The sequence below is a fragment of the Salvelinus alpinus genome, chromosome 17, assembly GCF_045679555.1.
Source record: "Salvelinus alpinus chromosome 17, SLU_Salpinus.1, whole genome shotgun sequence".
Lineage (NCBI taxonomy): Eukaryota > Metazoa > Chordata > Actinopteri > Salmoniformes > Salmonidae > Salvelinus > Salvelinus alpinus.
Genome location: NC_092102.1, coordinates 50,189,572 through 50,202,424, shown reverse-complemented (window position 1 = coordinate 50,202,424; position 12,853 = coordinate 50,189,572). Strand labels below are relative to the sequence as shown.

Sequence of the window (12,853 nt, the reverse complement as noted above, 5' to 3'; positions counted from 1 at the left end):
GACTCCCATATACCATTGGAACCAGTAGCCTATTGTTTTATAAAGACTTCCATATACCATTGAAACCAGTAGCCTATTGTTTTATAAAGACTTCCATATACCATTGAAACCAGTAGCCTATTGTTTTATAAAGACTTCCATATACCATTGAAACCAGTAGCCTATTGTTTTATAAAGACTTCCATATACCATTGAAACCAGTAGACTATTGTTTTATAAATACTATTTCCTTCATGTTCTATTGGTTTTCAACTTCCTTTCATTGTCCAGAAGCTAAAGGCATAATCCTAGTCTATTAGCATCCCATGCTAGTTGATGATCATCCTAGTCATATTAGCATCCCATGCTAGTTGTTGATAATCCTAGTCATATTAGCATCCCATGCTAGTTGATGATCATCCTAGTCATATTAGCAACCCATGCTAGTTGTTGATAATCCTAGTCAAATTAGCATCCCATGCTAGTTGTTGATAATCCTAGTCATATTAGCATCCCATGCTAGTTGTTGATAATCCTTGTCATATTAGCAACCCATGCTAGTTGATGATCATCCTAGTCATATTAGCATCCCATGCTAGTTGTTGATAATCCTAGTCATATTAGCATCCCATGCTAGTTGATGATCATCCTAGTCATATTAGCAACCCATGCTAGTTGTTGATAATCCTAGTCAAATTAGCATCCCATGCTAGTTGTTGATAATCCTAGTCATATTAGCATCCCATGCTAGTTGATGATAATCCTAGTCATATTAGCAACCCATGCTAGTTTTTGATAATCCTAGTCATATTAGCAACCCATGCTAGTTGATGATAATCCTAGTCATATTAGCAACCCATGCTAGTTGATGATAATCCTAGTCATATTAGCATTCCATGCTAGTTGATGATAATCCTAGTCATATTAGCATCCCATGCTAGTTTTTGATAATCCTAGTCATATTAGCATCCCATGCTAGTTGTTGATAATCCTAGTCATATTAGCAACCCATGCTAATTGATGATAATCCTAGTCATATTAGCATCCCGTGCTAGTTGATGATAATCCTAGTCATATTAGCATCCCGTGCTAGTTGATGATAATCCTAGTCATATTAGCATCCCATGCTAGTTGTTGCATCTTTAGTTCTCCCCTCTTTCTACATTTCTTACAGATTTGTTCATCTCTGTCACCAGAGGCATTGGCATAGGCCTGAGTAAAAGTGACTGGGCCAACATTTTCCCCTAAAAAACACAAACATCAATGATGTTGTCATGTTGCATGGAGAGGTAGCTATACTCTATTGGAGTGTACTACCATGGCTGACCCTGTAAAACAACATATTTCACAGCACCTAACCGGTGTATGTGACAATAAAACACTTTTTTTTAAAGGCTAAACTGTGGACTTCATGAGACGTGTATAAATACACTATTGTCTTTGTTAATGCGAATATCAGATGTCAGGGAGCTGTGCGGAGCTGTCCGGTGCTAAATTCTTTGATTCTACTTTCTCGGTACAGCCAGCTCCGGCCAAGCTGCATTACCTACGGTGGTGCTGAATAATATAGGCCCTTTGCTATGGTTTCACACACTCGCACTTTTCAAACTCATATTGCCAAATATTTCACGTGATTTGTGTTTGTGTAGGCTACTTTGTACATGATTTCTCTATCGCACTACGTAATTGATACGGCGTATACCTCCACTACACTACTTTGCTATACTTCAGTAGGGATTAACAAGTCGGTATACTAAACAAAGTGGGTATAACCTCCACTACACCACTGCCCGACATATTAAGTGAACATTTGTGCAATCACATTGCATAAATGAACACCTAACAAAGGATAAATGTGACCAAAAAAACACAACAAATTTCCCTTGACAAACAAGCCGTTATTATTGTCAAATAGGCAGTGCAAGTGCGCATGTGAGAGATTCTACAGCAGCAGACAATAAAAGTGATACAATTTGAAAAATGATACTTGTCACAAAATACGGATAATGGATGAAGTGTTCAGTCCGACAGTCCAACCTCATGGCATAAACAACATATTATCAGACTGAACACTCCCACTCCAAAGGAGCGCTTTGGTGGATTCATCATGGTCAGCGCATCGGCCGGACACCTGCTCTGGACTGAATTAGAAAATGCGCAAACAGCTTATTACACAAAGAAGCAAGGAAGAATAGGAAGTCATGAAAGTGTTCTCATTAAGTCTAAAAGTGCACACTTTTTTTGCCATATGAAAACAGCCACATACGAACTCTTTAGGCCTGTATTTTAAACTGTATGGCGGGTATTACATGAATAGCTCACTTTGAATAAGGAAACGCTACTGGAGGCATTCAGGCGTAAAAATATATACATACTATAATACAACGGCGGGTATGAAAACAATAGCTCACTTTAAATTGACAAACATAAACCTGGCCTACCAAGGCAGGCATGACATCATCATACATAACTTAATATCATAGTGGGTAGTTCACATTGAGTACGATCACATGTACACAATAATGCGATTAATTGTGGTTTAAATAGTTAGATTAATACAATCGTTTGATTAAAACGTTTTCCTGCTTTGCAAGAATAACGATTTCCCTTACAATCCTGTTTCCATGGACGACAACATGAATAACTGTTTTACAGCATCTGAAATCAGGTTACCTGATGGCATTCTGATAAATGTAGACAATCTAAATAAACGTTCTACCACAGCGACCATGTTTTTTTTTTTGGAGGAAGCATACTTGGGTCTGACTTCGGACATATAAATATTTATATGTGAAAACTACTTCTAAAACACATTCAGTTGTTCCGAACTCCCTTCATTCGCGCTAAAAAAGGAGGCTCCCTCGGCTGGTGCTGGCACATGCGCAGATCAAATACACCGCTGGAATGTGGTACCATATAACCAATTGGATTCCTGCAACATCCTACTGCATTTTTTTGTTTTTTACATGTCTTATTAGTCCGGAGACAATACAAACAACAAATACAATTTATTTATTTCATTTGTTTTCCAGTTTGGGTGTAACGGTGTTCAATCTGGCAGGGTCTCTGCCCGGCCTGGCCCTGCCATGGCTTCGCCTCTTGTCTGTCACATGAAACCGGTTGTATTGAGTGCGCTTTTGACAACAGTGTTTTCCCGATGGAACGAGCGTTCATATGTAGCCTACTGTCTTGTGTGCATTGCTATACTTCAAATGTGAAAGAAATAATACTTTATCGACATTTTAAAGCTAAACGTTCTGATCTGTTGCATCAGCCTGATTGCTTTTAAAGTTGGTTTTTCTGTTGCCTAGGCTTCTGGTTGTATGACTGGGGGGGATCTATCTTCCCACAACTGTCCCAGAGTCTGTTTGGGACAGGCTATTTCTTTCTCGCACAGAACGACAAGCTGACCAATAGAAAAGGTCAACGTTTGTACTATGGGGGTTAGTAGATTGACATAGCCTGTTTAAATGTTTCAGTTAATCTAACATCTTCAAAGTGCGCATAGGAATCCGGTAAGAAGGACCGCACGCCGTTGCATCCTCGAGTTACATGTTATGTTCAGATGAATTACCGTCATGTCTAAATGTGATTTTCTGTCATTCTGAGCAACGTGGATGGACGACCCTAATCAGGTTATGCACTCTATGCATATGGGTCCGGTAAATTTGTTTTAAAAAAAGGTCGTTAACTTAAAATGCTACCGGTCATATGTCCAGCGCCACATTTTCCTAATGGATGTTTCCATGGCTGTGTATAAGACAGTAATATGCAGTATAAACATGGCTGTGTATAAGACAGTAATATGCTGTATAAACATGGCTGTGTATAAGACAGTAATATGCTGTATAAACATGGCTGTGTATAAGACAGTAATATGCTCTATAAACATGGCTGTGTATAAGACAGTAATATGCTCTATAAACATGGCTGTGTATAAGACAGTAATATGCTCTATAAACATGGCTGTGTATAAGACAGTAATATGCTCTATAAACATGGCTGTGTATAAGACAGTAATATGCTCTATAAACATGGCTCATCCCTCTTGTTCCTTTTTCTCTCTCTCCCTCTGTTTACATGTCTGTGTGTACGTGTGCTTCTGTCTGCACGTGTACATATATTTGTGTGTGTGTGTGTGTGTGTCTATGTGTAAATGTGAAGGAGAGGTCCGTGGCCAAAGAGGGGATGACATGCATGTTCCGAGGCTGTTAACATCGCTGAGGAATAGAAGACCAATAGGCTGCCGAGAGCTGTCAAGCCATGATGGACATACTGGTAACTTAACCTAACATCCCTTTCTCTCTCTCTCTCAATTCAATTCTCTCTCCCTCTCCCTCTTTCACTCTCTTTCTCTCTCCCTCTCTCCCTCTCCCTCTCTTTCTCTTTCTCTGTCTCTCTCTCAATTCAATTCTCTCTCTCCCTCTCCCTCTTTCACTCTCTTTCTCTCTCTCTCTTCCTCTTTCACTCTCTTTCTCTCTCCCCCTCTCCCTCTCTCCCTCTCCCCCTCTCCCTCTCTCCCTCTCCCCCTCTCTCTCTTTCTCTCTCTCCCTCCCTCCCTCCCCCTCTCCCTCCCTCCCTCCCCCTCTCTCACCCTCTCTTTGTGTGCCTCTGTCTTTCTCTCAGTGTTGTATTTACTGTATTTACTGTATTTACTGTATTTACTGTATTTACTGTATTTACTGATGTACCATCTTTATAGAACAAAAACGTTTGCACTCCTGAAGTGATGACTGCTGTAACTCTAACCATGATGTTCATGTCAGAGGTATTTGTACTCGGGTCAGCTGTTTGTTCACCGGCAATTGCTAATAACCTGCCGACTATATGTGATATAGTGAAAATCTGGGAACCGCACCCAACCCTAACCCGCAAATGCACTATAGGCTACAGTAAAATTTTTATTTAACCTTTATTTAACTATGCCTAGTCAGTTAAGAACAAATTATTATTTACAATGACGGCCTACCCCAGCTAAACCCGGACGACGCTGAGCCAATTGTGCGCTGCCCTATGGGACTCCCAATCACGGCCAGATGTGATGCCGCCTGGATACTGAATACAGAACGATGTTTTGACAGGGGGCCCAGGATTTTGTTTTTCCTCATTTAGATATGTTTCTGCATATAATTTCCGACATTTTGGTAGGCTATTTGTTAGTCAACTTGTCTATAATTAGATCCATGCAGCTTCTCTTCTGTCATTATATGTTGCCCTAGAAGACTAAACAAACCATTGCTCAACAGAATGATGTCATAAATGGATAGAATGAATGATGTCATAAATGGATAGATTGAATGATGTCATAAATGGATAGAATGAATGATGTCATAAATAGATAGAATGAATGATGTCATAAATGGATAGAATGAATGATGTCATAAATGGATAGAATGAATGATGTCATAAATAGATAGAATGAATGATGTCATAAATGGATAGAATGAATGATGTCATAAATGGATAGAATGAATGATGTCATAAATAGATAGAATGAATGATGTCATAAATGGATAGAATGAATGATGTCATAAATGGATAGAATGAATGCTTCAATCTAGTTGACGTCGGTGAAGTTCTCTGTCTTCTTTCGTGGAGTAAAGACGTTTAGCCAAAACAATAATAAAATAAAAACGGTTGTAAGGAATAGGATAGAATAGTTTCTGATAACATTTCAGTTCAGGTTCGATGCATGTTTTATGTGGTTGAAATACTATCAGCTTTCATGATGAAGACGGCACCTCTACAGATCGTATCTAACTGACCATCGCATTCTCTCCAAGATGCGTAAACAAATAAATCATATTTCTCCACTCCTGTTCCCATGTCCAAATTTAGCCAACATTTAGTGTATAATTTTACAGCAATACATGCTTCATTCTGCAGGAGTTATTATTAGTAAAGGCTCTAGGCCTATTCACACGGGACTAGTATTACTAGAGAACGTTGGTAATGTATTTATTACCTCAGAATATCCGTTATTCCAGAGGACCATTCGGACGGGTAAAGTGTTTTCGAAACTGCCCCCTGTACTTCCTTATTTAATTGTTATAATGTGTATAAATTGACAGTTATGACGAAAGCCCGGAGCTGTTTTTCTAGGTGTGAAGATATTTCATCATGTCCTGAAGATAACAGGCTGATAACTCGTTCAGAAGTTTCTAAAGCAAACCATCTTTGGTATAGTGTCGCCATAATATCTGAATTGAGGAAGTGTGATCATAATCATTAGGATATTTTTGGCGATCCGCAGTACGTCCTAAAATGCCCCTCAGCCTTCAGGTGTCAGCGAAACAGTTAACTTGCACTTGAGATGCATTTTAAGGCTATGGATGAGAAAGTGAACTTGTTCCAAACGTTGACGTCAGTTGTGTGCTGCTGCTTTGCCATCTGTTAACAGCAAGGGTTGCATTAAATTGGCGCAATATTTGTTTAAGGATGCATTTGGCGATGTTCATTCGCAAAAAACTAATGAACGTTGATCCATGTAGGTCCTTCATATATAGGCTATGCGCAGAACTTCGTTCAATTTATCCAATCAGTTATTGTTATCTTGCTCAAACCGCGAGCAACACCTGTCAACCTCAAGACATTTCTCTGAAAACACAGGGATGTCGATTCGCACGGGACTAATATTATCAGAGGACTTTGGAGTTCGCCAAAAAACAGTAGGTTATTCTGGTTAGTCAATGTCCAGATTTCAGTTTCCATTTAACCCATCACAAACAGTAGATTACAGATCCCTTGACATCCCATAAAAGCCTATTTGAAGTCCCGTCGAATTTGTATAGAGTGACTGTAACTGTCGAATTTGTATAGAGCCTCACAATCAAACATAACATAGCTGCTATCATCCTCTCTTACCATTTTTATTTTATTTAACTAGGCAAGTCAGTTAAGAACAAATTCTGATTTACAATGACAGCCTAGGAACAGTGGGTTAACTGCTTTGTTCAGGGGCAGAACGACAAATTTGTACCTCGTCAGCTCGGGGATTTGATCTTGCAACCTTTCGGTTAAAAGTCCAACGCTCTAACCACTAGGCTACTCCACCAAACATTACTTTTCTGTCCGTCCATTCTACGTATTTTTAACTCTCCCTTTGCAGTTTTTGTCTTATTGAATGAAACTCCGGTAATGTCCTTTTTGTCTCGGTGGATTGATGTTAACTTTTTCTGACCGTTCCCAAAATCATTTTTGGGTTGATTGGATGTGTAGCCAATTGGCAAGCGTACAGCCTAAAGTTTAGGCGTATGCTGTAATAACACATACTAAAATAATGAAACAAAAACCTCAATGTTGCCTATATAAATTGCACAGCAATATTTTTATGACCCTAAACCCATCTATATAACCACGGGGACTGCGGGTTATGAGTCAACCCGCGCACCACTAGTGTGTGTGTGTGTGTGTGTGTGTGTGTGTGTGTGTGTGTGTGTGTGTGTATGGAGCAGTATAGTTATTCCCAAATACCGTTTTCTTTTTCAAATGTTTCTGTTTTCCCCGTTTTTTTAAGGTTTCTGCTTTTAAAATCACACTTTTTTTTCTCAAACAACAACATTGGGTGTTCTAAGTAGACAAGAATGCTTTAAATTAGTAAAACCACATCTAAAGGCCACTTCGAGGTCTGGGAGAAAAAAAAATTATGATCATTTTGGTGTGTATTAGAGGTCTTCACGGATCTACCCTTACCTACCTGAGATCTGACCCGGATGTTGTAGTTAACCCTCCCAGGCCGTGTGTGTCTGCGTGTGCGGTAGTCTAATAGCCGTAGGTTTATCTGCAAAAAATATTATAGCCTAATATTGAAAGGCTGACGAAATATTGATTGTGTAAAGTATGGATAGGTATAAACAAAATCAGGACAATTTCTCTTTTCAATTATGAATATTTAATTAACACTCTGGACGGTAGGCCTACACAACCGTGGTGTGGATGACTTGTCTTCTGTCCATCCACATCCAAAACCAATCTCAGGATGTATAGGCTAATTTCTTTAGACCTAAAGGATATATCTACATTTCATTTAGAACAGAAAACATAGTAGGCTATTATAATGAGTTAGACTTGAGTTATATAGAACATAGACTTAGCGACATACGTTTACCACGGTCTAACATACAGCACTCGCTGACTATTTACCGTCCTGAAATCACCACGTTAAAAAATATCATCTCTAAATCTAACAAAATGTTGTTAACAGAAACAAAATGAACAGATCTCTTAAATACTCAAAATATTAAACGTCCAATTACAGTGTTGTCATAGACGGAACTCTTCACTGCTCTCTGTCTGGCACTCGATAATCATCCTCCTCAAACATTTGGTCAACAGAATATAATGAAAACATTTCTGAAGACTTCAGGATGTTCTCCATCGAACTATATGGATGTCATTATGAAAATACGACATACCACAAATCACTTATGTTAGATACAACAGAAAATGCACATTTCAAATTCAAAATCAACAATCTTTCGGATCCATTTGGGTCAGATACAGACCCAATTTTGGATCCGATTCTCTCTCAACTCAGACATATTTTGGGTTGGATCTGGTTCACCTTGAATCCGAATCTGATCGGATATTGATTCCCCCCCTCCAAAAAAAATGACCTGATCTGGTCAGGATCCAATTCGTTTTGGATCTCAATTTCGGGATCGGAGAAGATCTCTAGTGTAGATACCCTTTAATCCAAGTGTGCACCAGTAAGTGACTTGTTTGGTTAGCAGTGTTTGCTAATTGCAGAGTTTGCTAAATATATCACCTCTGGATTGATGAAAATAATAAAGATATCCTCATACCAGGTTAGGCTTCGGCTACTTTGTAGTTAACATTTAATAGAGAAGGTTTTTTGGGAAAACCTTTCCACCTATCAGAAGACAGTTAGGTCTATCATTATCATCACTATACGGTTCCTGTTCCTTAAATGTTTGAAACATAGATGTTTTACTTCATATGACAGAACAAGAGAGAGAGAGAGAGAGAGAACGAGAGAGGGAGAGAGAACGAGAGAGAGAGAGAGAGAGAGAGAGAGAGAGAGAGAGAGAGAGAGAGAACGAGAGAGGGAGAGAGAACGAGAGAGAGAGAGAGAGAGAGAGAGAGAGAGAGAGAGAGAGAGAGAGAGGGAGAGAGAGAGAACAAGAGAGAGAGAGAGAGAACAAGAGAGAGAGAGAGAACAAGAGAGGGAGAGAGAGAGAGAGAACTAGAGAGAGAGAGAGAGAGAGAGAGAGAGAGAGAGAGAGAGAGAGAGAGAGAGAGAGAGAGAGAGAGAGAGAGAGAGAGAGAGAGAGAGAGAGAGAGAGAGAGAGAGAACAAGAGAGAGAGAGAGAGAGAACAAGAGAGGGAGAGAGAGAGATGAGGATAAACAAACAGGAAGCAGCCATGCAGGGTTAGTTAGGGTCACTGAGGAAGCAGCCATGCAGGGTTAGTTGCAGGTGCCATGCAGGGTTAGTTGCAGGTGCAGGTGCTTTATGAGTAGTGAGTGATCCTAGGGTGCTTTATGAGTAGTGAGTAGTGAGTGATCCCAGGGTGCTTTATGAGTAGTGAGTGATCCCAGGCTGCTTTATGAGTAGTGAGTAGTGATCCCAGGGTGCTTTATGAGTAGTGAGTAGTGATCCCAGGGTGCTTTATGAGTAGTGAGTGATCCCAGAGTGCTTTATGAGTAGTGAGTGACCCTATAAGCTTTGGCTACATTGCATGTTTTCTCTTAGCTACTTCATGTAGCTAACATATTCTTTCTTTGCATATTCCTCTTCGATTTATAAGATACTGTTGCACAAACAACATGCTAATTTAGGTCTACACCATCACTGGTATTATCAGGCTGTATTAGCTAGCTACGTTTGCTCTGACTCAGTACAGTTATTAACTAGCTAGCTATTAGCATTAGCGGCTAACAATTAGCGTCTCACAAGATTTAGGTCAATTTGCTAAGAAAATACAAACTAGCTGTTTGCTGATGTAAGAAACACAAACTAATAGTGTCATTATAGAACGCTAGTGGAGTTAAGAAGCAAAGTGAAAACAGTGTTGTTGTCATGAACATCGCATGTGCTGCATTGACCATGCAGACTGAACGCAAAAGTGTCTCGTGGTCGAGGAACATCAAACGCGCTCCTTGAGTGACAGGGGGCGTGGCTAGGTCTGTGTGGAAAGTGGCACCGAGAGAAAGAGCGGAGAGAGATGACTCAAGTAGCGAAGTAAACTACAACAATTGACATTACACGTGGCGTATCACATTTAACAAACCAAACATTCAAATACCGGTATAGAAGGTAAAGTAAAAACCCAAACCGGTCCCTGCGTCAATACCGATAGACCGCCCAGCCCTAGTGACCCCACCCTGATGGTTTCTTCAGGTTTCAGATGACAGGATGAGGTAGTAGGAAGTAGAAGTCTTGAAGTGAGGGAGGGATGACTGTCTCTTGTTTGAGGACTGATTTACTGGCTGGCAGAGTGGCTGACTGACTTGCTGAGTCATCAGGTTTCAGACACAACCCCATGTCACAATATCTTCAACAGCAGTTTCAACACTTCCTTTTTTTTAGCCTCTCTCTCCCCCTCTCAATCTCTCCCCCTCTCAATCTCTCCCCCTCTCTCTCCTCCCCTCTACCCCCTCTCTCTCGCCCTCTTTCTCTTCCCCTCTCAATTTCTCCCTCCCTCTCTCCCCTCTCAATCTGTATCCCTCTCTCTCCTCCCCTGTACCCCCTCTCTCTCGCCCTCTTTCTCTTCCCCTCTCAATTTCTCCCTCCCTCTCTCCCCCTCTCAATCTCTCCCCCTCTCTCTCCTCCCCTCTACCCCCTCTCTCTCGCCCTCTTTCTCTTCCCCTCTCAATTTCTCCCTCCCTCTCTCCCCTCTCAATCTCTCCCCCTCTCTCTCCTCCCCTCTACCCCCTCTCTCTCACCCTCTTTCTCCTCCCCTCTCAATTTCTCCCTCCCTCTCTCCCCCTCTCAATCGCTCACTCACTCCCTCTCTCTCCTCCCCTCTAACCTCTCTCTCTTCCCCTCTCCCCTCAATCTCTCGCTCCCTCTCTCTCCTCCCCTCTACCCTCTCTCTTCCCCTCTCAATCTTTCGCTCCCTCTCTCCTCCCCTGTACCCCCTCTCTCTCTCGCTCTCCCCCCTCTCAATCTCACGCTCCCTCTCCTCCCTTTTACCCTCTCTCTCTCTCTCTCCCCTCTACCCTCTCAATCTCTCTCCCTCTCTCTCCACCCTTCTACCCTCTCTCGCTCTCTCTCCCTCCCTTCTCAATTTCTCTCTCCCTCTCTCTCCTCCCATCCACCCTCTCTCTCTCTCTCTCTCTCTCTCCTCCTCCCCTCTGTCCTCCCTCTGCCCTCTCTTTCTCTCTCTGTTTGGAACATGTTGTTGTTAAGAATCTGTTCTAACATGTAGAGCAGCACAGCCTGCCTGTAGGCCTTCCCACCCTAACTACACTACTCTACACTACACGTGTCATTTTATGTTGTAGTTGTTAGGGTTTCTATGAAAGAGAAACGTCACATTGTAGCAATGCGTGACTAATTCCATGAGTACCAGACCAGTGCTCCATGTTTAGAACAGGATGCAGGAACAGACCCAGAGTCTCAGAAAGTGTGAGGGCATGAGGCTGGCCAGAACCCCCCCCCCCCCCCCACAATCTGGAAAGAAAAGGTGCTATCTAGAACCTAAAAGGGTTATTTGGCTGTCGCCATTGGATAACCCATTGAAGAACCCTATTTGGTTCCAGGGAGAACCCTTTTGGTTCCGTGTAGAACCATTTTTAGTTCCGTGTAGAGCCCTTTCCACAGAGGGTTCTCCCTGGAGCCAAAAAGGATTCTCCTATGGGGACAGTTCAGTACAGTAATCTGAAGTAGAGTTCAGTACAGTAAACTGAAGTAGAGTTCAGTATAGTAAACTGAAGTAGAGTATAGTTCAGTATAGTAATCTGAAGTAGAGTATAGTTCAGTATAGTAATCTGAAGTATAGTTCAGTATAGTAATCTGAAGTATAGTTCAGTATAGTAATCTGAAGTAGAGTATAGTTCAGTATAGTAATCTGAAGTAGAGTATAGTTCAGTATAGTAATCTGAAGTAGAGTTCAGTACAGTAAACTGAAGTAGAGTTCAGTATAGTAAACTGAAGTAGAGTATAGTTCAGTATAGTAATCTGAAGTAGAGTATAGTTCAGTATAGTAATCTGAAGTATTGTTCAGTATAGTAATCTGAAGTATAGTTCAGTATAGTAATCTGAAGTCGAGTATAGTTCAGTATAGTAATCTGAAGTAGAGTATAGTTCAGTATAGTAATCTGAAGTAGAGTATAGTATAGTAATCTGAAGTATAGTTCAGTATAGTAATCTGAAGTAGAGTATAGTTCAGTATAGTAATCTGAAGTAGAGTATAGTATAGTAATCTGAAGTATAGTTCAGTATAGTAATCTGAAGTAGAGTATAGTTCAGTATAGTAATCTGAAGCAGAGTATAGTTCAGTATAGTAATCTGAAGTATAGTATAGTAATCTGAAGTATAGTTCAGTATAGTAATCTGAAGTAGAGTATAGTTCAGTATAGTAATCTGAAGTAGAGTATAGTTCAGTATAGTAATCTGAAGTAGAGTATAGTATAGTAATCTGAAGTATAGTTCAGTATAGTAATCTGAAGTATAGTTCAGTATAGTAATCTGAAGTAGAGTATAGTTCAGTATAGTAATCTGAAGTATAGTTCAGTATAGTAATCTGAAGTAGAGTTCAGTATAGTAATCTGAAGTATAGTTCAGTATAGTAATCTGAAGTCGAGTATAGTTCAGTATAGTAATCTGAAGTAGAGTATAGTTCAGTATAGTAATCTGAAGTAGAGTATAGTATAGTAATCTGAAGTATAGTTCAGTATAGTAATCTGAAG

At 40.5% G+C, this 12,853-nt stretch overlaps 1 protein-coding gene across 5 annotated transcripts in view; it reads left to right on the top strand.

The window, feature by feature from the left end:
- The window catches only part of LOC139543138 (regulator of G-protein signaling 17-like), a 160,042-nt gene that overhangs the window by 18,733 nt on the left and 128,456 nt on the right, over nucleotides 1-12,853 (top strand). For all 5 annotated transcript variants that reach the window (XR_011668609.1, XR_011668607.1, XR_011668608.1 and 2 more), the window contains exon 2: nucleotides 4,144-4,257. Coding sequence is in view for 2 of the 5 variants with exons in the window: in XM_071349357.1 (XP_071205458.1) it covers nucleotides 4,243-4,257 (15 nt within the window). In the remaining 3 variants the exon portion in view is untranslated. The remainder of the gene's footprint in view (nucleotides 1-4,143; nucleotides 4,258-12,853) is intronic.